The sequence below is a fragment of the Erythranthe guttata genome, chromosome 10 (assembly GCF_056151865.1).
Source record: "Erythranthe guttata isolate IM_541 chromosome 10, IM_541, whole genome shotgun sequence".
Taxonomy (NCBI): Eukaryota; Viridiplantae; Streptophyta; class Magnoliopsida; order Lamiales; family Phrymaceae; genus Erythranthe; species Erythranthe guttata.
This window is the reverse complement of record NC_142542.1, coordinates 16,598,129-16,621,017: the sequence shown is the minus strand read 5'-3', so window position 1 is coordinate 16,621,017 and position 22,889 is coordinate 16,598,129. Positions and strand designations below refer to the sequence as shown.

General features: G+C 32.7%; 1 protein-coding gene, 1 long non-coding RNA gene and 1 other non-coding gene across 3 annotated transcripts; 2 read left to right on the top strand and 1 right to left on the bottom strand.

Annotated features, from left to right (window-relative positions):
• Positions 1-14,657: 14,657 nt before the first annotated feature.
• Positions 14,658-15,407, top strand: LOC105960237 (uncharacterized). Its single transcript, XR_001173002.2, has 2 exons — positions 14,658-14,959; positions 15,051-15,407. It is a non-coding gene; the product is annotated as an uncharacterized LOC105960237 (long non-coding RNA).
• Positions 15,408-16,074: 667 nt separating this feature from the next.
• LOC105960256 (F-box protein SKIP1) lies at positions 16,075-18,497 on the bottom strand. The gene is made up of 2 exons (XM_012984423.2): positions 17,946-18,497; positions 16,075-16,805 (listed from the first exon to the last, which is right to left on the bottom strand). The coding sequence occupies exons 1-2, from the start codon at positions 18,335-18,337 to the stop codon at positions 16,232-16,234; spliced, it is 966 nt and encodes a 321-aa protein (XP_012839877.2). The 5' UTR covers positions 18,338-18,497; the 3' UTR covers positions 16,075-16,231.
• Positions 18,498-21,754: 3,257 nt separating this feature from the next.
• LOC148767705 (small nucleolar RNA Z279/snoR105/snoR108) lies at positions 21,755-21,858 on the top strand. Its single transcript, XR_016034161.1, has one exon. It is a non-coding gene; the product is annotated as a small nucleolar RNA Z279/snoR105/snoR108 (small nucleolar RNA).
• The last annotated feature ends 1,031 nt before the right edge of the window (positions 21,859-22,889 follow it).

Here is a 22,889-nt window from a genome sequence, read left to right as displayed (position 1 = left end):
AAAAAAGAATAATATGAAGAACTATAAAACTCTATTATACGATTAAAATTCAGTGAAGAATTGGCCATATTCTTATCTTATTTATAAGCGGTAGAGTTTGATTCACAAAGGGAGGCAAGGATTGGAGAAGGAGAAGACACATGTCTTTTTGGAACGACGTCTCTCATACGGCGTTTCTTTGGTTCAAAATATTGACTAGGATAATTAGTTATTTTGTTTAAATTAGATTTAATAGTTTTAATTAATTTGGTTGGAACTAAATAATTTTATTAATTAATAAAATATCTAAAGCCAAAACCAAATATTGGAAGTTATACCCAAGCTCAAGCTCGATCAAATTACAGATCGATCCCCTTCCTCTTGACCATCCCCTTCCTCCAAATTCAGATACATATCTTATTCAATTTACTTCATGATTTTGAGAAGTAAATAAATGAAATTAATCTCCACATAATTTAATTAACATTATTCAATATTAATTATTGAAAATAATGAATGTTCCAACAATCCTAACAACTCACCTCGGATAATACTCGGATAACCGATAGGGCATGGAACCAATTATTAAATATTAAAGTCCACATGAGTATAGCTCAACTAGTTTTGGGGTGGTAAGTTGGTGCAAGGTCATACGATCAAATCCTGGAAGCCGCAATGTGGAAATTTCAACTCCAATGAGGGTTGATTTCTTATGGGCACTAGGTTCGTGTCCACTCTAACAGGCCGTTGAGTCACCATGAATTTACATCCCTCCATCAAATACTTGTCGGGCCAAGGGATGAATCCCGGACGAGGGATTTTACCTTTTTGGTGCAAGTATTAAATATTAATTATGACATTTCACAATTTTTTCTATATTGGCTGGTTTGACTTAGGCCTAGTCACTTGGTCAAATTGGACAACTTGAATTCGAACAAAATCTTTATATATTTATTTATATCTCCATACTACTACTACACGTAGGTATACAAGGCTGTCCCCAATAATTATTTTAGTGTATTTTTCACTAAACGCCTCACTGAGATGCTACACTAAATCATTTACACGGAATGGATTTTAACTATTTATTAGATTAAATAACAATTTCTTAAGCACACATACACATTACTATATGTGTGATTATGTGCGGATCAACGGTTAATAATTATTACCTACATGGTCGGGTCTAAGAGCTTTTTTATGGGGACGCTAAAAATTGGATGTAAATTAAGAGAAGGAAAAAAATATTTTTCATGGGCTAAAATGTACAAAATTTAAATCTTTGGAGAACAAAGTCTATAAATGAATAGATAAATATCAAAAAAAAAAAAAAAAGAAAAAAGAAAAAATAACAGAAAATTAGTAAGAAAAAAAAAAATTCTGTACGGGCAGGAGCCCCCCAAACCTACACATAGATCCGCACCTGATTACCAGTATATTTCAGCGAGTGTAACATCAAATAAAACTTCAATAAACAAACTATATTTTTTTTTTCTGATAAGTCAATAAACAAACTATTATATTCATTCAAATCTCTACTGCTGTCATTACAACTATAATAGAGCCAGCTCATCATACAATATATATATTGTATATAAATATTTGGACATCATACAACATTGTTGTATCTTCTTCACAACCCTCACTTTCTTCTCTTCATCGATCAACTCCTCTCTAGAAATGAAGCATCTACTCTTTATGTGGCTAACTATAGCACTAATCTTGTTATTATCATCTCAATTTTCTTTTTCAACCACGGCTTATGATAATTTGGAACGGGGAAAAAGTAGTACGCACTTAGCAATCGAGCATACATCTAAACCAGTGAAACTATCAAGGGAGGTAATAGTTGTTCAAATTAAAAGGCGGATTCGTAGCTCGCGTGCAAATACGACATCATCATCATCACCGTCGGCAGTCCACGAAAAGTCGTCTTTATTGGTTCAAGCTTGTTTTGGAATCAACTTCTCCGTTTTCTTTGCTTTCTTCTTTCTCTAGACTTGCAAATTAAGATTATACATGCATGTCAAAAGGGCCTTTTTTTTCTTTTTCGTTTTTTTTTTCGGTTAAATTTGGTTGTGGATTATATATTTCGTGATATATATCGATATTGTAATATGGGTCTTGAAGAAGTTAATTTGCGGGTGTTATTTTTTTTTCTCTTACATATTGTCGGGGCCGGAAAAGGATGCACCCTATCATTAGGGTGGACTCCAGCCCACTCTCACTTTTTATTTTCCGCATTATGTAATATATATTTTATTTATGTAAGAGCACCTCCGACGGGTCTCGCCATTTTTTCACCAAATCCCATTTATGGTGGTGAAAAAATGGGTTCATCTCCCACCGGTAGCACACTATTTCACTCTTTCACCATTTTTGGTGGAAAAATAGTGTTTTTAGTCTCCGATGAGTTTCACCAAAATTTGGACCAAATATTAAAATAGTAATATTTCACCATTTCACCACTTATAGGAAATGAGATTTGGTTTGGTCTCCCATGGCATTTCGCCATATATGCTCCAAAACTATAAATTTAATGTTAATCGTAATTTTATAATATTTTATTTCCTAAATATTAATTATGGATCCAATGTTAAGTAATAAATTTTCTTAACTATATAATTGAAAAATTATGTTATCAATTTTAAAAAACTGTCTGAACATGAAATAACATGAACTCAAATTATTTTAAATATAATAAAATCATACGTAAACAATAATCTCATAAATTATTGCATAAATCATATATTAAGTACGTCATAAGAATTTAAATAAGCAGTTCATGCTGATTTAAATTTAATAATTTGTGTTATTGTTTATCATGTTTTGTTATCATGTTATGTTGTTTGTTATTTTATGAGCTATGTATTTCAATTTAAATGTCTCGAAGTGTGTTTCGTTAATCATGCCATTGCTGCTTATTATATTTTATTAATAGCAATTAGCGTATTTGTTAAGTAAAGAAATGAACTAATAAACATTGCAACAAAATATACAAATTAATTAAAAATAAGCATATTTATATTATTAGAATTAATGTTTTGTTAATAATAACAAAAGTATTTACATTTTAAAAACTAATTTAATAATTAATATCAATGTATTTACCATAAATATGCTAATAAGTTGGTAATCAGGTGCAATTAGTTAAAATCGTCATTTTATATGGTACTTAATAAAATGGTGTTAATTACGCCAAATCCTATTTTCACCTCTATATTTAGTAGAAAAAATAGGATTTGGTGGAAAAATAGGAAAATGGTGGATCGGTGGGAGATGAAAATTTCTTTACCAAAAAAATTGGTGAAAAAATAGGATTTGAGTATTTGGTGATATGGTGGTTGACCACGGTGGGAGGCTAAAACCAAATCTCTACAATTTTAGGTGTAATGATGATATAGGAATTTCGAGTGGAAGACTAAAAGTACCTAAATTAGATGAAAAAATGGCGTTATGGCGTTCGGTCGGAGATGCCCTAACCCGCCTTTTTTTTCCATTTAGCTCACGTAATACTTAATTTATCATCCCAAGATTACAAAAAAATTCTAATTTTGAAGAAAATCAAACTCAATTAAAGATATTATATTTTAATTTACTCTTATTTATAATAAAAAGTAAAAACAAAAATTTTTTTAGTATAGAACTCTAATAATTAAGGAACTCCAATGATGATATGTTTGATGTACTATTATCATTTACATCATCTTTTAAAAGCCTATAGATATTATTATTTAGATAATTGTTTTTATTATTGTTTTGAATACCCTTTTGGGACTGTGTCTTCGAACCTCTGCAACATATAACCCATCTTGTTACAAATTCTAGGCTCGGTCACTAATTATTGCACAATATGAAAAGGAAGAAAGACAATTTTCTATTGTATTTGCTGTCACAATTTATTCTAGGGGTAAGTATAGATAAATCCTCAAATACAAATTTAAAGCGCGGATCAGTCCATACAGACTTTTTATAGGCGGATCAGTCCCTACTGCAGAGTTTCACTTGCAGTTCAGTCCCTATGTTTGCATTATTATATTATTTTTTTCTCTCTCTGTCTCTCTCTTCATTTAATTTTTCTCAATCTTCATTTTTTCTTTCTTTTTTATTTTCTCTTTTCTCTTTCCTCTTTTTCTCTTTCTCTTTTCTCTTTTCTTTCCTTGCCCCATTCCAATTCAAAACTCAATTTTCAGTTACTTTTCTTCAAACAACAAATGAAAAGGCCCAAGAAAAAACTCGTGAAGAAAACAAAATGAAAAGAAGAAAGAGACCAATTCTCGAAGAATCGTGAAGGGGAAGAAACAAGATTTGATTTTTTTTTCTAGTCACGTATTTAAAAGATGTTTGATAGTTTGATATAGGTTTTGAGAAAGACGCTTCTCGTATTATTTTTTGAAACATTTTGTGTTTTATGTGACTGCAGTAGTATATATCGTATTAAACAATAGTATTGCTAGTGTAGTTTGGTTCAGTGGTGAAGTACGTGTTGTTGAAGTGAGTATCATGTCGGCATTTTGAGGCATTTTGAACTCTAAACGCAACACCATTGTTCATCAATCTTAAAATAGTCATTTACAATATATTTTATGTCCCTCCGACACTCATTAATCACCAAATTTATTATGAAATTGGTACAATTCAATTCATTATACTTATGGTACAATTTATTCTACATAGAAATGAATACATTACACCAGTGATGCTCGTGTTGTCCATTCATAGAGTACGCTTATTTCAATGAAAAAGTAGATGTTCTCTATTTATATGGTACTCTTGCTTTATAGATATTATTTTGGAACCAATGCAACAATATAAGCTCATTTTCTGAGGCATTCATTCATTTTATGACTAATTACATGAAATGAGATAACATGAGAATCCATCAACATCAATTATGTTAACATTTGAGAAAAATACTAGTCATACATACAAGTCTTGTACTATATGTGAATATCATGTAGGAAATCAAACACATTTGTGGACTCCAAACGTAAAACCAATGTTCACCAAAATTAAAATACTCATCTAAAACATAATTTATGCATCTTCCGTACTAATTCATCATTAAAGTGTCAAGGAAATTGGTTTAACTCAATTTACCACAAAATATAGTATGTTTTGTTCCACAAATTATAAGTACAATGTATAAATTGGTAAAGTTAGAGTTATTCATGCATATAGTATTGTGAGTTTATTCATAAAGTATATGTTGTCCATTCATATTGTACTGTTATATTCTTTATATTATTGTGGGGCCAATGCATCCATATAATATCATTTTAAGACGCATTTCTTCATTGTAAGACTATTAACATGAAATGAGATGATGTAGGAGTTGATCAACATAGATTATGGGAACATTTGAGGGAAATTTTAGCTCTACGCATGAGCCTTATACACTTATATGAGTATCATGTAATAAATCCAACACATTTATGGTATTTTGTACACTTATATGAGTATCATGTATGAAATTCAACATATTTATGGCATTTTGTACTCCAAACGCAACAATACAGCTCACCAACCTTAACATACACATCTAAAACATAATTTATGCATCTCCTATACTAATTGATCATTAAAGTGTCATGAAAATCGGTATAACTCAATTCATCACAAACTATAGTCCGATGTGTGAAACACGTAAGTACAGTGAATACACATGTGAAGTACATGTCTAGAATTGACACGGTATCTTCAAATAAACTAGAAAATAGGTGTTGTTCATTAGTATGGTACGCTTATATTATGTATATTAATTTGTGACCAAGTCAACCATATAAACTCAATTCATAACAAAATATAGTACCATGACTTCAACAGGTAAGTGCAATTCATAAAAATATATGGTACAATGTTTTCAATATAAAGTACGGGTAGAGTTGACTAATAATATTGTTAGTTCTATAACAAATGACATATTTCTGCAACTACATACAAATATTGTTAACCCACTATAAAGTTCCACTACTTCCAATACTCTCTTTCAATACCATCCAAATGCACTAGGAATACCACTATTGCATATGGCATATACTACAACATCACCAAGAATAATACAATAAACTTTTTTCCCATTTCCTATATCAAAGTCATCAAACATCATACATCAAATCCTTGCTAGGACTAAAAATGCTTTGGGAACACGCTAATGTCGCCGAATAATAATACCCAAGAGAAGAGTGTTCAAAATCGACAATAAATAAATGATCTTTACAAACTCGAAGAACAAAATAACAGATATTGGAACCGAGTTACTTATTAGGGAAACAAATCAAATTTTATTTCTTCTCCTTCACCATTATTCGAAAATGGGTCTCTTTCCTCTTTTCTTTTTGTTTTTTTCTTCTTCTACTACCTTGGTTCTTCCTTTTCTTTGTTCTTGTTGCTTCATTTGTATTGATTTAGGAGTTTGTTTTCTTGCGCATTTTCGTGTTCATTTTCGTTTGTTGTATGAAGAAAAATAACATAAATTGAATTGGAGCGGGCAAGAAAATGAGAGAGACAAGAGACATAGAAAAAGAGGAAAGAGGAAAGAGAGAAGAAAGAGAAAAGTAAGAGGGAGAAAATGAAAAAGTATGTAATTTCAGATTAAAATAAAGGGTATTGTAGAATTTTCACTTGCCTCTAGGGACTGAACTGCATGTGAAACTTTGCATTAGGGACTGATACGCCTATGACACGTCTGTAAGGACTGATCCGCCCTTTAAGTTCGTGTTTGGGGATTTATATGTATTTACCCCTTTATTCTATCATTTGAATAATTGTTAGGTCTCCCATGGTGACAAATATCACTATAAATTATAACATATAATTAATATACAATGCCTATCTACTTGTTCGTTCTTTATTACATCTCATGGTGAATTGATGTTAGTAATCTTATCATACACGTGTACTTGTGACGTGTTTATTAAGTAATGCCTTGTATTTCACCTAATGTAACATTTAAAAGACCATACCTAATAGATGAATTATGAATGATGTATAGTAAATCCGATTTGAATCGAAATGCATAGAATGAAGTTATTAGTGGTATTACTAGTAGAGAGTAGAGGTGGAAAAGGTTGAAACTAATTAGAAAATTTGCAAAAAAGAAAGTTTTTACAAGCACAGATGACAAGCACAGATGTAAAGGAAACATTCATGTATATGTCAATATTACCCTCAACCCTCTATACCGAATTTTTAATTGTAACCCAATTTAATCAATTTTGTCCACAAAAATACAATTTTGACCACAAAAATTCAATTTTGACTTTTTTTTGGCGCATAATTTAATATGCTCCAATTTCATCCTTAACTTAATTTAATCTCAATTTGACCCAAAACTTTTTTTTTTTCAAAAAAAAAAATTTTGCCGCCGGATTCCGGCGTTGACTTTTCATTTTATTTTTTATTTTTTGTTCTTTCTTTCGGATTTTTTCGCCGGTTTCCAACGTTGACTTTTTTTTTTCTTTTTTCTTTTCTTTTCTTCCGGATTTTTTCGCCGGTTTCCGGCGTTGATTTTTTTTAGTATTTTTTTAAGGTTTTTTTTTTGTTTGTCTTTTATTTTTACGTCTGCTGCTAAACGTTGACCGTAATTGTGCTGTCACTGACAGTAAATTAACGTAATTATACTGTAATGACAGTTAATTAACGTAATTGTACTGCCGTTGACAATACATTTATGTAATTGTGCTGCCGTTGACAGTAAATTAATGTATTATTATTATTTTTTTATTTTTTGTTGTTTTTTTTTTATTTTGTTTGATTTGTTGACAAGTCAACGTAATTATATTACTGTCGCTGACAGTAAAATAACTATAAACACAATAATATTACTGTCAACAACATCAATATTATTATTTTTTTGGGTTTTTTGTTTTGTTTGAGTTATTCACGGAGTAACGTAATAATATTACTGTCTATTATTGTAATATTACTGTAAACACAATAATATTACTGTGGTTGACGGTAATATTACTGTTGTTATAGTAATATTGCTGTCAACCACATCAATATTATTATTTTGTTTGAATTTTTTGTTTGTTTGAGTTATTCACGGACTAACGTAATAATATTACTGTCTATTATTGTAATATTACTGTGGTTGACGGTAATATTACTGTTGTTATAGTAATATTACTGTCACTCACAGTAATATTAATTCTTTTGGTTTTTATTATGTTTACATTTGTTGAACGGTCAACATAGTAATATTATTCTATTACACAATAATAATGACTTTTGTTGTGTTAATATTACTGTGCTAGAGATTAATATAGCAATATTATTGTGTTAAACTGTAGTTTAGTTAATTTTACTGTGTTTAACAGTAATATAGTTAATATTACTGTCAATCACAACAATAGTGTTGTTTAAACGAAAAAAAAATTACAGAAAGAAAGAAAAGAAGAAGAAAAAAATTCGAAAAAGTCAACGCCGGAAACCGGCAAAAAAATCCGGAAGAAAAAAAAATAAAAATAAAATTGAAAAGTCAACGCCGGAATCCGGCAAAAAAAATCCGGAAGAAAAAAATATAAAAATAAAATTGAAAAGTCAACGCCGGAATCCGGCAAAAAAATCCGGAAGAAAAAAAAATTGAAAAGTCAACGCCGGAATCCGGCGGGAAAAAAAAGTTTTTGAAAAAAACAATTTTGAAAAAAAGAAGTTTTGGGTCAAAATTGAATAATTTGTGAAATTTGGGGTCAAATTGAAGTTAAATTAAGTTAATGATGAAATTGGAGCATATTAAAGTATGAGGCGTTATTTTATTCTTTTACAAAAATCTGGACCATGTGTGTACTTATTGGTAAATGAATTTTTTGTCTGAATTTTTTATGAATAAATACCTATTGATGGACTTATTTGCAATAACTCTTTTAAATAGAAGTACATAGTAAAGTCTATAATTGAAGGATATTATCTATTGATAAAACATTTTTGAAATAATATAATATTATTAGTAAATATGCATATGAGTTCTACTGTCATGTAATAACCATTTTGCTGTCTTCTGATTCCGTTTCATATGTTTTTTGAGGTTTTATTTTTTGTGGGATTAGATATTTTTGGAGGATTTCCGAAGGAGGAAGATGAGGGATTTGTGAAGAAAGAGGCGAGGAGTTTGAAGGTTTTATATGTGTGGTATTAAAACAAGAAAAATACCAATTTTAATATTTATATAGTATTGATTTTCATTAAAAGTATCAACATAATTACTTAGTTATTATCTAATTTTTATTTTGAAAAAGTCGTGTCAAATAAATACGACAGCGTACACCGTAGAATCAATATTTTGACTTGCGACATTTTAAATACACTGATTTAGGCCCACTCACAATTAGTCAAATTCATTAGACCACTTGAATTTCAACAGAGCCCCACCCAACCCCCTACCCACCCCCACCCAACGTGAATTAGTCAAATAAATACCAATTGATTAAATATTTATGATTGATCATCATAAAAAAAATACATCATTCATCAATTATTAAATAAATACCACTTGATTTTAAATGTATCTTTCTTATAGAGCCAGCCAGCTCTTTGCCTGATCTATCGTTCCTCCCCACAATTTTGCATTTTGCCACCTTCCAACAAGTTGCTAATCTAATATATATATATATATATATATATATATAGTTCCTCTCAACTATAAAGTTCTCATCTTCACAAATTTCCTTTCATTCAGCAAACAAAAAAGTGAGAGAAAAATGAAGTATATACTCTCTCTATGGTTGATGATAGCACTAATCTTGTTATCAACCCAATTATTTTCTTTTCCAACAAGGGCATATGGAATTACATCCAAGACTTCAAATGAAATTCGCAGTAACTCCTCTAATTTGGGTACACACTTAGCAATCGAGCATACATCTAAATCGGTGAAACTATCGAGGGAGATAATAGTTGTACAAATTAAGAGGAGGGTTCGTAGCCCGTCTGTAAATACGACGTCATCATCAGCCGCAGTTCGCGAAAAGTCGTCTTTATTGGTTCGAGCTAGTTTCGGTATCAATTTCTCCGTTTTCTTTGCTTTCTTCTTTCTCTAGACCTTGCCAAGGCCTTATATACATGCATGTCTATCTAATAAGAAGGTTTTTATTTATTTTTATTTTTGTTTATTTTTTGTTCATTTTTTTGGTTTGGGTTCTATTTGGTTGTGAACTTTATACTTGTCGTGATATATATTTGAAGAAGTTAATGTTACCGGTTGTAGTTTCTTTGTTCTCTTACATAATGCCGCGGCTGGAAAAAGATCCACCCTGTCATTAGGGTGAGTCGACTCCCACGCACTCTTAACTAACATTTTTCACATTATATAATGGATAGTTTATTTAATACACACCCCCATCTAATTTATTTAATTTTGCTCATTTAATACTTAATTTTCATCCCAAGATTAGCCTAATTTCCAACTCCTTCAAACTCCAATTCAAATCCAATTTCATGATTTACACCCCAATTTAGCCTAATTTCACCAAATAACTAATTTTGACCACCGCCGAAGACCCGGGTCTTCGCCAATGCCTTTTTTTGTTTTGAAAACTTGTTTTCGAATTATTTTCCGATAGGTTGACCGCCGGTCACCGTCGTTGACTTTTTTTAAACCTTTTTATTTCTTAAAAAAAAATTATTTTCATTAATATTACTGTTTTGGCCGCAATATTACTGTCTCGGAGATAGTAATATTACTGGCCTCAGACCGTAATTTAACTGTATTAATTAATTTTATCGTCTTAGCTTGCAATTTTGTTGTTTTTTACCGTAATATTACTGTCTCCGACCGTAATATTACGATTTTGACATTCAATATTACTATCTCGGCCAATAATTTTGTTGTTAACACAATAATTTAGAGAGAAACATTATTAAAAAAAAAAAGCCCAGCGGCGGAGACCGTTTGGAAAAAAATATTCAAATTTTTTAAAAAAGAAAAATTAAATAAATAAAAAAGTTCAACGTTTGTGAACTGCGCAGTCAATGCCAGAATCTGGCCGGAAAAAAATTCTGAAAAACGGTATTTTCTAAAAGCAAAATACTTTTTCAAAAAATTATGAAAGCTTGGACTTAATGTGATATCTTTGTTCAAATCGGGGTCAATGTGCAATATGGATAAAGTTATAGTATAATTGGTGAAGTTGATGAAAATTATATTATGGGGAACAAAAGACATGGGGATGGATTTATTTGCGAGACTTTTTGTATCTGGACCTATATGCATTTAAATCACTTGTCATACGCCTGTTTTCCATTTGCCCATTATAATTTAGATTATCTATTAAAAATCTTAAAAGTCTATATATATTATATTAGGGGCCATTTGATATACAACCTTAATATGGAAAATATATACGGCTATGAAATAATAACTGCTATACTAGGACATGAATACAACATCAACAAACATGCACTAAACAATATGCAAAAACATACATGCACAAAGCAATGCACAAATGTACTTGCGCAAAAGTGAACTGCGCGAGTACATTGCACGGGTATAATTTCCTTCTTGTTTAAGGATGGCAAAAAATCCGATCGTTAGCTAACCATGGGTATCCGCCCCGTTTAAAATTCGTTACCGAAACCATTAGAGTTTGGTAATAGTTTCGGTAAAAGAAATACAGACCTTAACACCGATTGATCTAAGTCTGAAAATTACTAAAAAGTCACCCCTCCCAGTTTAAATAATTATTCAGAAAAAAAAAAAAAAAAAAAAAACTGTGGCTGGCGTTGTGGAATATGTTTTCTCGTTGTCTTGAATTTTTTATTATTATGTTTTTTTTTTCATTTTTTGTTTTTTTAATAATTATTTAAACCGGGAGAGGTGGCGTTTTGGTTATTTCAAAGTTTAGACCAAATGGTGTTAAGGTCAAATGTCTGACAACTAACAGCCAGGGCAACACTGAGAGAAAATTTCAAGTGCGGGGGGCAAATCGATGCAATCAATAGTAGAATGGGGTAAAGTGATATCGAGCCAAAGTACAAAATGGGGAAAGTGAAATTTACCCTTTAATATATCATCTTTTTGTTGTTGTGGAACTTCAATTTTGATGAAACGTCTTATTTCATTTTATATATTTCGCTTAAAGTTATTCTAATAACCTAATTTAAGTGGTAAATGGATACATGTGAGTATTCGGATATTGGTGGTAATGATTCTGATATTTCGATTAAATTTTTAAATAGATTTGACATGGTATTGATTTGAGATAAATTAAATGGTAATGGTTCTGGTATTTCACTTTTTCGAGGCTATCCACTCTGTTGCCATTCCTTAGAGTTTGTTTTCGTGATGTATCTATAACTATAAAAGGGACTATTACTGATAACTCACTCTAGCTTTTTTTTTAATAAGAGTGGATCCTCCCTTGTTTTCAATATTAGTACTAGGTCCAGTTTTTCTTATATTCGAAATTTGTCCATCTCCACTAGTCAATTCCCACGACCCACTACTCATTACTTCATTCCTTTTTATATTTATATAAATATTGTTTTTTTCCCCTTTTTTATTTACTAAATTATTAAAAAATAATATTTTTTTTTAAATTTAATAAAAAGTAACTTTTGTATCTTTTTTTCCAGCCTTTTTTCCTTTTTCTTCTTTTTCATAATTCAACTAAAAAAATTCTAAAATAAACTAATTTTTTTAAACATTTTAATTAATTTTGAGTATTTTTTATTTGTAATTTATTTTTGTTTTATTTCCATAATCAACTACAAAAATTTCTCAATCAACTACAATTTTCATTTTGTTAGTTTTTTTTCACAATCAACTATAAAATTATGGTATGCAAGGTTTACCAGTTTGAAATCAATTATTATCAAAATTAACTATAAATTGTCGAAATCACTATAACATTATTGAAACTAACTACAAACATGTCGAAATCGATTACAAAATTATCAAAACCAACTATAAATTATCTAAACCAACTAAAACAAATAGCAGAATTTGAAACCAACTAAAACAAATAGCAGAAATCGAAAACAAATAGCAGAATTTGAAATCAACTAAAATAAATAGCAGAATTCGAAAACAAGTAAAAAAGTGACGAAAACAACTATTTTTTCGTGCGAGATACCTACACAATTTCAACAGCAAAAAAAAGAAGAAAAAAAAAAGAAGCAAAAAGATGGCAACACTAGGACATAGATGACTGCGGCGTGGATAAGCCTCGCTAATGGCGTATAATAAAAAAATTAATGATTAAATCGGAAACCTTGGTATCTATAATGTAACCGACAAAACTTTGGTAGATCTAGGGCCGGATCAATAGAGCGCGGAGGCGGCGATTCTCCATGAAGATGCAGTCCAAGGTTTCTGCATCCTCATCGGGGTCGATTGATTCCATCATCAAGCAACTCCAACGGTGGTGGCTGGGGCCCTAGAGTCACGGCAAGTGGAGGCGGGATCGCGGCGGGGAGGGGCAGGGCAGCGGTGGTGGCTGAGGCACAGAGCGGGGCGGACAAACGAACTATGACGAAAGAAATGGGGAAGAACGGTTGGTGGAGGAAAAAAACGCGGGAGAATAAAAATAGGGTTTCACGTAGTTAGAGATTTTAAATATAAAAGATATGATGGCAAATTAGGTTTATTGAGTATTAATTTATTAAATATTTATTTAATTAAATAATTAAAGGGGATTTCACTAATATGTAAAAGGAGGTGAGATTCATTTTTATTATACTCAATGAGTGAGCGGGTTTTCACTAATTGTCCCTATAAATAGCAAAACATAAGTAACTTGAGAGCAAAACATTTTAAACAGAAGCCTCTCACTTGGAAAATTGTTTGGGAAACTGTCGGCAAGTCTTTGAAATAGCCGTTAGACATCTCTCCAAAAAATTGATGTCACTTTTCATGTCTTCATTGAAGACTTGAATTTTCCTACCCCACCATTAATTATGCAAACTCACTCACATTTGCTTATCTATATTCGGATTTGGATTAGATCAGATTAGATTAGATTAAATTAAATCTTTAATTATAATTAAATTATTATTTAGTTAATAATATTTTTGATTCTTTAGATTATTTTTTGATTAAATTTGTTAGATTTTGGTATTATATGAGAATTTTATATATGCCTTCACATCCAAAAGACACGTTCTTGATTTCATTAATATAATCATACTCCGACATGATAAAGATAAATATTACCAAAAGGCAGCTAAGCTCTTACACAACATCAGACTTCAATGAAATTAAAAAGTAGGGTAAATTACGGTCACAATTCCGAAAAAACTCTTACGTGGTCAAATTACAGAAAAAATCCCTCTTGTTTGGGTAATTATAATTATTCATCAACTATGAATTTTCTTATACGTTCACCTTTATGTTGTCAAATTTAACATAATCTTTTAGATTCAGTGGAATATCTCCAGTTTATATTCGTTTTGTGCAAAAAATGCAGTTTCTACAAGTCAATAAACGCATCATGTGTTCTTCTTGTTTCAAAATGTGGAGTTCGAATGGGATAAAACTTAAGAATATTTCATATAATCTAAAAGATTCCAGTAAATTTGACACCGCAAGGATGAACATGTGAGAAGATTCATAGTTGAAGGTAATTGTAATTACCTACACACGAAAGATTTTTATTTTTTATTTACCCTTAAATAAATAATAATCTTAGAATAGTTACATATCAATATAAATCAAACATATCAGACAACATGTGACAGCTGCACCATCTCTTTATTATTCTTCTTTTTTTGTCTACAAATCTTTTGTGTTCCATCTGAGAATTTATTCCCTCAAAGTTGATTTTCATTTTCTTTGTGAGTCTTGATTATCACAAAAGTTAGCCCTTGATAATCAAAATTAAAAAAATTAAAACCCTCAGAAAAGAGGATTAATTAGTATATATATATATAAATCATTATCCCATCTACCTCATACCATAGCTCTGCATCATGAAAAATCGAGCGATAATTTCATGGGCGCTCTTGCTGATGATTATGGCCATTGCTTTCGTCGTTAAAGGAGGTAGTTAATTTTTTTTCGTTATAACTGCTATATATTTTGTTTCGACTATACAATAAAACGTAATTTTATTTCGTTTACGATGATGTATTAGATCATATGAATTTTATTCATGAAGACCATAGTAAAGTAAGTGGAGAAGGCGAGCAGCAGCAGAAAAGAATTGTTGTTGTTGTTCATCAGAAAAGAGGAGCTTCAGCCGGAAACTCCGATATTTCAAAGAAGCCCCCGAACCGAAGTGGATCGACTATTATTAATAATAATTTGACACCAACTTCTTTTTTTCTAGTTATCTTTTTCTCTTTCTCTCTGTGTGTGTTTCAGTGTGTGTATGGTTATTAGTTCCTTCTGTATCACTAGGTTGAATTTGTGGATCACTTTTTAATCTAAAGTGTATGTGCAATTTTTTTTTATGTCACTAGTTAATGAAATTTTTGCAGGTTTCCGAGTTTGTTTGCTTCTTTCGTTTTCGCAAAATGTTTGTGTAGTGTTTTCTTGGTTGTGGCACATTATTTGGATCTGATCTTATTCTTTTGGAGTTGAAGAGATTATTTGGATTCTTTTGGAGTTGAGAGAAACTCTTCTTGGGGTTGGTGTGTGAAGTACGGTTAGGGTTGAAAAATCGAGCGGATCAGATCAAAATTAGCACCTTAGAAAAAATTCTGATTTATTTTCCTAAGTGAAAACTCAATTTCAATTTCGTTCCAAAAATATAAAAAATTATAATGGGAACAACTTATTCCAAAATCTAAAAGAGTTTCCATTCTCTATTCACCTATAACATAACAGACATTATAAGATTAACATTACATTTGCATAAAATTTTATGTTTTTCACAAAAAAAAAAGAAAGAAAGAACAAATGATTAATTTATAAGTGAAATTTCGAAAAATCCAGATTTCGGAAACTAAAATCAGATCAAAAATTGCAAGTTTCGGAATTCGGATTGAAAATATTGTTCCCAAAATCAAAGGTATCCACATCAAAATCGGCGGCATTCAGAAATTCCGTTCCAATTTCCATTCCTAATTGAGATGCACCGTAGCATTTAAAAAAAAACAAAAAAAGTGCAATGAAAAAAACAACTACCATGAACAAACAACATCTCAAAACCTGGGTTCAAATAGCAAGCCATACAATATATATACATTCAAATAGTAAAATAGTTTTTATTTTACAGCCTGTGACAGTTCCACCGTACCTTGACAAATAAACACACACAAGATATATTCTATTGACAATATAATTTCACCACTAATCATTTTCCCCATACGATCAAATTCTGAACACGTCAGTTTGAAAACGCTCATCGTACATATTCCAATGACCGTACCTTTCTGCATTATAAACGGACCTCGGTATATAAAAGTTGGGTTTCTTGATAGTTTTCAATTTCGTCAAACTCAGCACAGCCTTGGCGATACCTCTACTAGTCACATTCGCACATCCCGATAAATCCAAATGCTCCAAATTCTGACACCCTTCGGAAATTAGGGCGAGCCCTTTAGCCGTCATTTTGGAGAAGCAAAGTTCGAGATGAAGAAGTTGAGGCATAAATTTCGAGATGGCTGCAGCTTCAGAATCCCCATTCTGAGGGCAGGCGTTGAGGTACTCATTTGGGACGGTTCCTATATGTTGGGAAGGATCCAACCAGTTCAATAAGTTCCGTTTAAGTTTACGCAGATTCGGACAATTTGATCCTATGACAATCAAAGATTTGTGGGATATTTCGTAGCAGTAGCTTATGTCAAGCTCCTTAATCTTGGGGCATCTGTGCGCTATTTCGTCCATAGTTGCATCGGTTACGTTAGGAGAGCTCTTGATAGAAAGAACTTCAAGATTCGGGCACCTGAAAAGAGAGACACATGCAATTAAGTCATAGATGTTTTAAAAAAAAGGGTAAATTACACCTAAACCCCTAAGGTATGCTAAAATAACTTCAAGATCCACACCCCTGAAACAATTACCGGAGCAAAAATTTCATGTCTCGAGGACCAATATGCACTATATTTGTTTCCCGTGCGCCGTTAATGTTACCATAGACGAAAATTTATAAATCTTACATAAAATAATAAGAATTTAAGAAATGTTAGGAGATCCATGTCACCCCTAACTATGTTGTCTCCACCACTGCCTGAAACTAATAGTCCGTCAGAACCCTAACGGAATAGCTTATTCAATGCATTATTCCGTTAGGGTTTCTAACGAAGTTTCAGGGGTGATTGTAATGACCGATATTACAGAAACCTTAAAGTTATTTTAACATACCTTAGAGAGTAAGTGTATTACTCTTTAAAAATGTAACTTAAAAATGTAACAATCCCATGTCTGAATCATAGCTTACTAACTAATATCAAGAAATCAATCGTCGAAATTGCGTCACAGAATATGCTAGTTCGACTTATATAGGTAGATAAAATAATCTATTTCTTCAAGTTCATTCCAAGGTTCGATAATGTTTTACAAATTTAATAGTCCAACGTAACATACGGCCAAACATATGTGTGTTCAAGAAATACGTTTCACTGACTAAAAATACTTACGAAACTGTAATCGGATGCCAATGAAAATATCTAGAACACGCATCGTCTAACATTTTATCCGTTCCTTCGTTTCGGAAATAAACTAACTTTAAAAAAAGATAGTACACACAACACGAAAACTACAACAGTAAGTCCGATTACTACTTATTATTTTAAGCTTCGGATTCACACCGCCTCAAATCGACGAATTAGCGAAAATTTAAGAAATACTTCAATCAATTTGAGAGTATTTAAACCAACCATTGACAAAAACACAAAAATCAATTTTAATTTTACTCACGTGAAAAATGGAATCATCCACAACCATATTTACACATATGAAATCAAGCGCAATCAATTCAACCACAACTAGAAAAAAAACGCTAATCAATAAAAGATAAAATCAATCAATCAATCAATTCAAATAATTTCGCAGCACATACAAAAATCTAAAAAAAAATACATACATTTTCGCAACCAAAGAGAGCGATCGATCGGAGCAGTGCCTGAGGCGGATCTGAGAGAGGCAGCCTGCACTCGAAACGACGACGGATCGGAGCATATTATCGATCCTGCGCTCGAACTCGGGATTCCAGAATCGGGGCAACTCACCGGCGGAATCGAAGTGGTAATCGAGGTCAATCACCGAGTTGAGGCACGGATCCTGGCAGACTTGATTCCAAGCCTTGCACACGCGCATAGCGCCTCGCCATCGTTCCTCGAAGGAAAGGCGGGAGAAGATGTTGACGAGGCACTCGTTGGTTAGCTCCGCCCAGTCGGCGGCGCCGGAGCCGGCGTCGGCGGTGGCGAGCCGACCTGACTTGGTGGCGTTGATTTGACTTCGTTTCTCGTCATCCATTTCTGTAACGAAGCGGATGGGGATTTGTTGGGACTAATTTGTTTACGGTTGAAACTCCAGACTTGTACAAATCCGAGGGTATTATGGTAAAAGCCCACATCATATCTCTCTAGTCAATTGTTTATCCCTACGAGTACGGACATAGAAACGGTGATTTGGCGGAACGAGAAAACCGACATGACAAACGTGTAAATATTAAAATTATAGGAGTATTATTTATAAATATGCTATATAAACATAAATAAGTTTTTATTTATATAAAAATTATTTTTTATATATTTTCATACAAACATATTGAAAATCATTTTTACAGGTAATTATCAATTTGCAATTGATCATTAAATCGTATAAATAATTAGGAAATCAACAAAAATATTTGAAATTTTGTTATTCAAACATGTATTTAATCTTTTAGAAATTGCAAAATGACTCATAAGGTGTCCACCAAGTGTCTGAAATACAGAAACGTCAAGAAGTTGAAGTTTCCGTGCGACATAGAACTTTATCCTTTTCTATATTTAATGAACCGTAACGGTGGATCATTTACAATTAGCACCCAAAATAAACCGACCTACTTTTATTTAGTATTTTGGCCTGAATTCCGTTCTTCCTCGATACTCAATCGAATACTCTTTTTGACCGATTGAATCCATTTCTAAAGTCCCATATTTAGTAATGCCCGAACTCTTTCTCGTGTAACGAGGATCGTCGAAATAAGCGAGACTACTACTTCTACGGATATTGATGGGATTTCAACCGAGATACCTGAAGGGGGCATTAGTTTGTTCTCGCGTTCTTGAATCGATTGAAGTGGAATGATGAATCATTCAACATGTGATTTATATTTTACTGTTTATTTGAAATCTAGAAGTAATAATTAGCTCAGCAAAGCATGAACTAATAATGAAAATCCTAATAAAAAAAAAAGTTACAAGTTTTAAGCTATGCAGCAGCAACAGTGTCACTTCAATTTGTTATCGTATCTGCGTGTCGAACACTCTTGCACATCTGTAGTGATCTAAAAAAATTTGAAACATATTTGGTTAGAAAAAATCAAACTATTTGGACCTCATCATCGTATTTCGTGTATCTGTGTGTATTTGGTGTGTATAGAGTGTGTATAGAATGTGTGTTCTTGATGTTGTGTGTGTATATTTCCATGTGTGGTTCTTTTGTAATCTCCCCCTTCCCTCATTCCTTATCTTCTTATTACTACTAACCCTAGAAACAAGAGAGTGGAGAGTGGGCCGTTTTTGTTGGGCCCAAACACGTGGTTGGTGGGCTTGGGTTTGAAAGGTAAAAGGGGTTGATTGGTAAACCTATTGGGCTCGGGCAAAATAGCCCGGATCATCTACTCCCTTACTATGCATCGGTGAAGAATAGACAAAGACGAGGTATAGTACAAATGTTGTGATACGTATCTTTCTGTTTTAGAAGGACTTGAAATTTTTTACAGGATTCTGACTCCTCCTTATCTACTCCCCAGCTCGTCGCGAGGAATGCGAAGTCCATTAATCGTGGCGAACTCATAGTTCGGAATGCTTGCGTTTGTTTTTTTTTTTTTTTTTTTTCGAGGTCGATTCCGACCCCGATTTTTAGCCCGGGCGGTCGATACCGACCGCATTCTTCCACTTTCGTGCGAGGTCGATACCGACCTCGGCTTGAGCCAGTGCGATCGATATTGATCGCACTCTTCTATCATTGGTGCGAGGTCGATTCCGACCTCGGCTTTTCGTAACGCGACCGATACCGGCCGCGGTCCTCGTTTCCGTGCGAGGTCGATTCCGACCTCGGCTTTTCGGTAACACGGCCTATACCGGCCGCGGTCTTCGTTTTCATGCGAGATCGATTCCGACCTCGGCTTTTCGGTAACGCGGCCGATGCCGGCCGCGGTCTTCGTCGTCATGCGAGGTCGACCCCATCTTTTCGGTAACGCGGCCGATGCCGGCCGCGGTCTTCACTTTCATGCGCGCTGATCTGACCTCGCAATAATACCATTCACCAAGAAGACACGTATATGTATATATTTGAGAATTAGGACTTCCCCATATAATTTATAGATACAAATATTACCTCGGAAGGATATTAGGAGAGATTCGAGATTTCATGGATTCATGCTCGAGATGGAGATGCGAGCTTCATAAGACCGATGCAAGATAGGAGAGAACTAGGTATTAATACTTTACCACTCCTCCGAGTTATATCTCTACAGGGTGACTTTACAGTGTGCCACAAACTTTTCTCTTGAGACACCAAGCGAGTCTATTTCAATTGACAATTACGTGCTTGTTAGCTACGAGTTAACAAGCGACACAAGATCCCGGGAAAATTATTACTTCACTGTGAGAGCTCCGAACCAGATCCGGACGCCCTTTTTCGGGGTCACAAATTTCAGCAACCCAATCTTGGGATTGTACAGTGTGGCAGAGATGGGTAGTCTTCTACTCCGGCTCGGCATCGTATTCCTTAGCAGATTTCGAGGTTATTTGTCTCGCCGAGTTAGATCTCTTTGACGAAGAAAGCTGCTTCATTTTCTTCTTACTCGCTTCGCGATTTCAATCTGCTCTTGCCTGCCATCTTGGTTACAGAACGACGTATCCCCTCTGTACATGATGTCGCTGTTTTGGCTGAGGGGTCGTCGGCAAAGAGAGCAGCAACCGGAAAAAGGGATTAATAACCGTCGTATTCGCAGCCGGAGTAATGCAATCACATTTGAAATAAAACCGCTGAAAATCCCACCACATTTGGGTGAAAATCGAACGGAACTAGAATTAGTCTTTCGAACAAAATTTAATTTTTCTGATAGTGAAAAAGCTACTTTCAGTTCTATATTAAAAAGAAAAATTCGAATGAAAAAACTTGTTTCTTAACCGAAATGAAGCCGTTAAGAAGGATCTGTCTTTAAGACATGGACCATTCAGCTGGACATATGTTTTGCAGCTAGGATATATAACTTGCGACTTTGACTTTGGTCATCTCTCTCTCTCTCTCTCTCTCTCTCTCTCTCTCTCTCTCTCTCACGGTGTACGGTTCGTACTGATTCTTTGAACAACAACCTTTCTTACACACAAATTGGAAATATATGGTTTCAAGTTTATAAAGATGTTAGAGATTGGTTAGTACATGCAAATACATATCCATACCGTTCGAAGTTTAGCCCACTTTCTCTGTCGAATCTGCTCGAAAATATATGAAGACGAGAGGAGTAGATGTGTGAGAGAAAGAAAGTGAAATAATTAACAAGTGACATTCAAGAGAATAGGAAAAGAAAAAAAAGAAAAGAGGATTTGATATTAGAAATGCAGCCAAATAAGTATCCCACATCGAAAGTTTAAGGAAATATGCGCTGATGAAAGTACTATAAAATAGGCTGTGTATCAGATGTTTGAAAGTATGATCCTTCAGGCAAGTTTTAACGGGAAGTGATGAGTGGTAAAAATCTCGCAATTAAAAATGCGAGATGGGTGCCTGCCTAGCCTGTTACGACAACTGGGCACTCCCTTCTTCACCTATCTGATCCTTTTTACTCCATCTATTATTTACCCAATAGGGGTAATAATTGAACATTTTTTTTATTTTAGTTCAACTTTTTATTTATTTTATTATATTTAGTTAATTATATTTTTCATGTAAGGTTGTAGAAAATTTATAATTTTGTATTTTTTTAAATTTATTTTGATAAATTAATAGTAAATATATATAAGACTTTGATTTATAAATTACTTTTTGAAAATTTCAGGCAACGGATGCGCTTTTGGAATTAATTTCTTTTGTAATTTATATTACAGAAAACTTTAGGGTAAGTAAGAATTAGTGAAAAAAATATGCTTACAAAATTCAATGGAGTTCTGAAACTAAAAATAATTTCTTGTCCCTCATTCTAATTTACATTTATCTTTTCGTGATAGATTTCTATGTTTGTGTCATTGAGTGATGGAGTTAGATGTTACACCTCAGTATATTCAATTCACCGGTTAAATAACCACTACTAAGCACATAAAAATGGATGTGTGTATAATTATGTGTGTATCTTTCGTTAACAAGCAATCCAGTGTAAATAACCACTAATTTTCTCATTAAGTGCGAGGAAAAAGAACAGAGAGATCAATCTTATGAGCCATATGTAAATTTAGGGGTATATTCGCTTTTTAAAACGATAAATTTCAAAATCAAAATTATGATTGTGGGGTTTGAGAATTTGTGTACAGTAAATAAATGTAGGATGCATTTTACCATGAGACAGTTTAAGAGTGAAATTTTGCCAATTTCACGGCGCAAAATGTCAATTTATGTTATTTCTAGGGTGTCAAATGTAATTCACCCCATATTTTAAACCTAAATGTTAAACGACCGTTTTATCTAAAACAAAATTAAGCTGACTTGATATTTATATCTCCAATACGAAAAACGAAAAAAGAAAAAAAAAAAATCATGATCCATTTTTTTATAAATAAGATAAAAACTCAAAGACTCAATAAATCTTAGAAAAAAAATTATATCTATATATATATATAGATATAAAAAAAATTGAACAGAATCAAAGCTACAGGGA

What these genes read in the sequence shown, in the direction of transcription:
- LOC105960256 (XM_012984423.2), bottom strand. Translation starts at nt 18,337, where the DNA reads ATGGATGACGAGAAACGAAGTCAAATCAACGCCACCAAGTCAGGTCGG. An exon ending in CTCTCTTTGGTTGCGAAAAT is followed by an intron (nt 16,806 to 17,945) that starts GTATGTATTTTT and finishes CTCTCTTTTCAG; the next exon opens with GTGCCCGAATCTTGAAGTTC.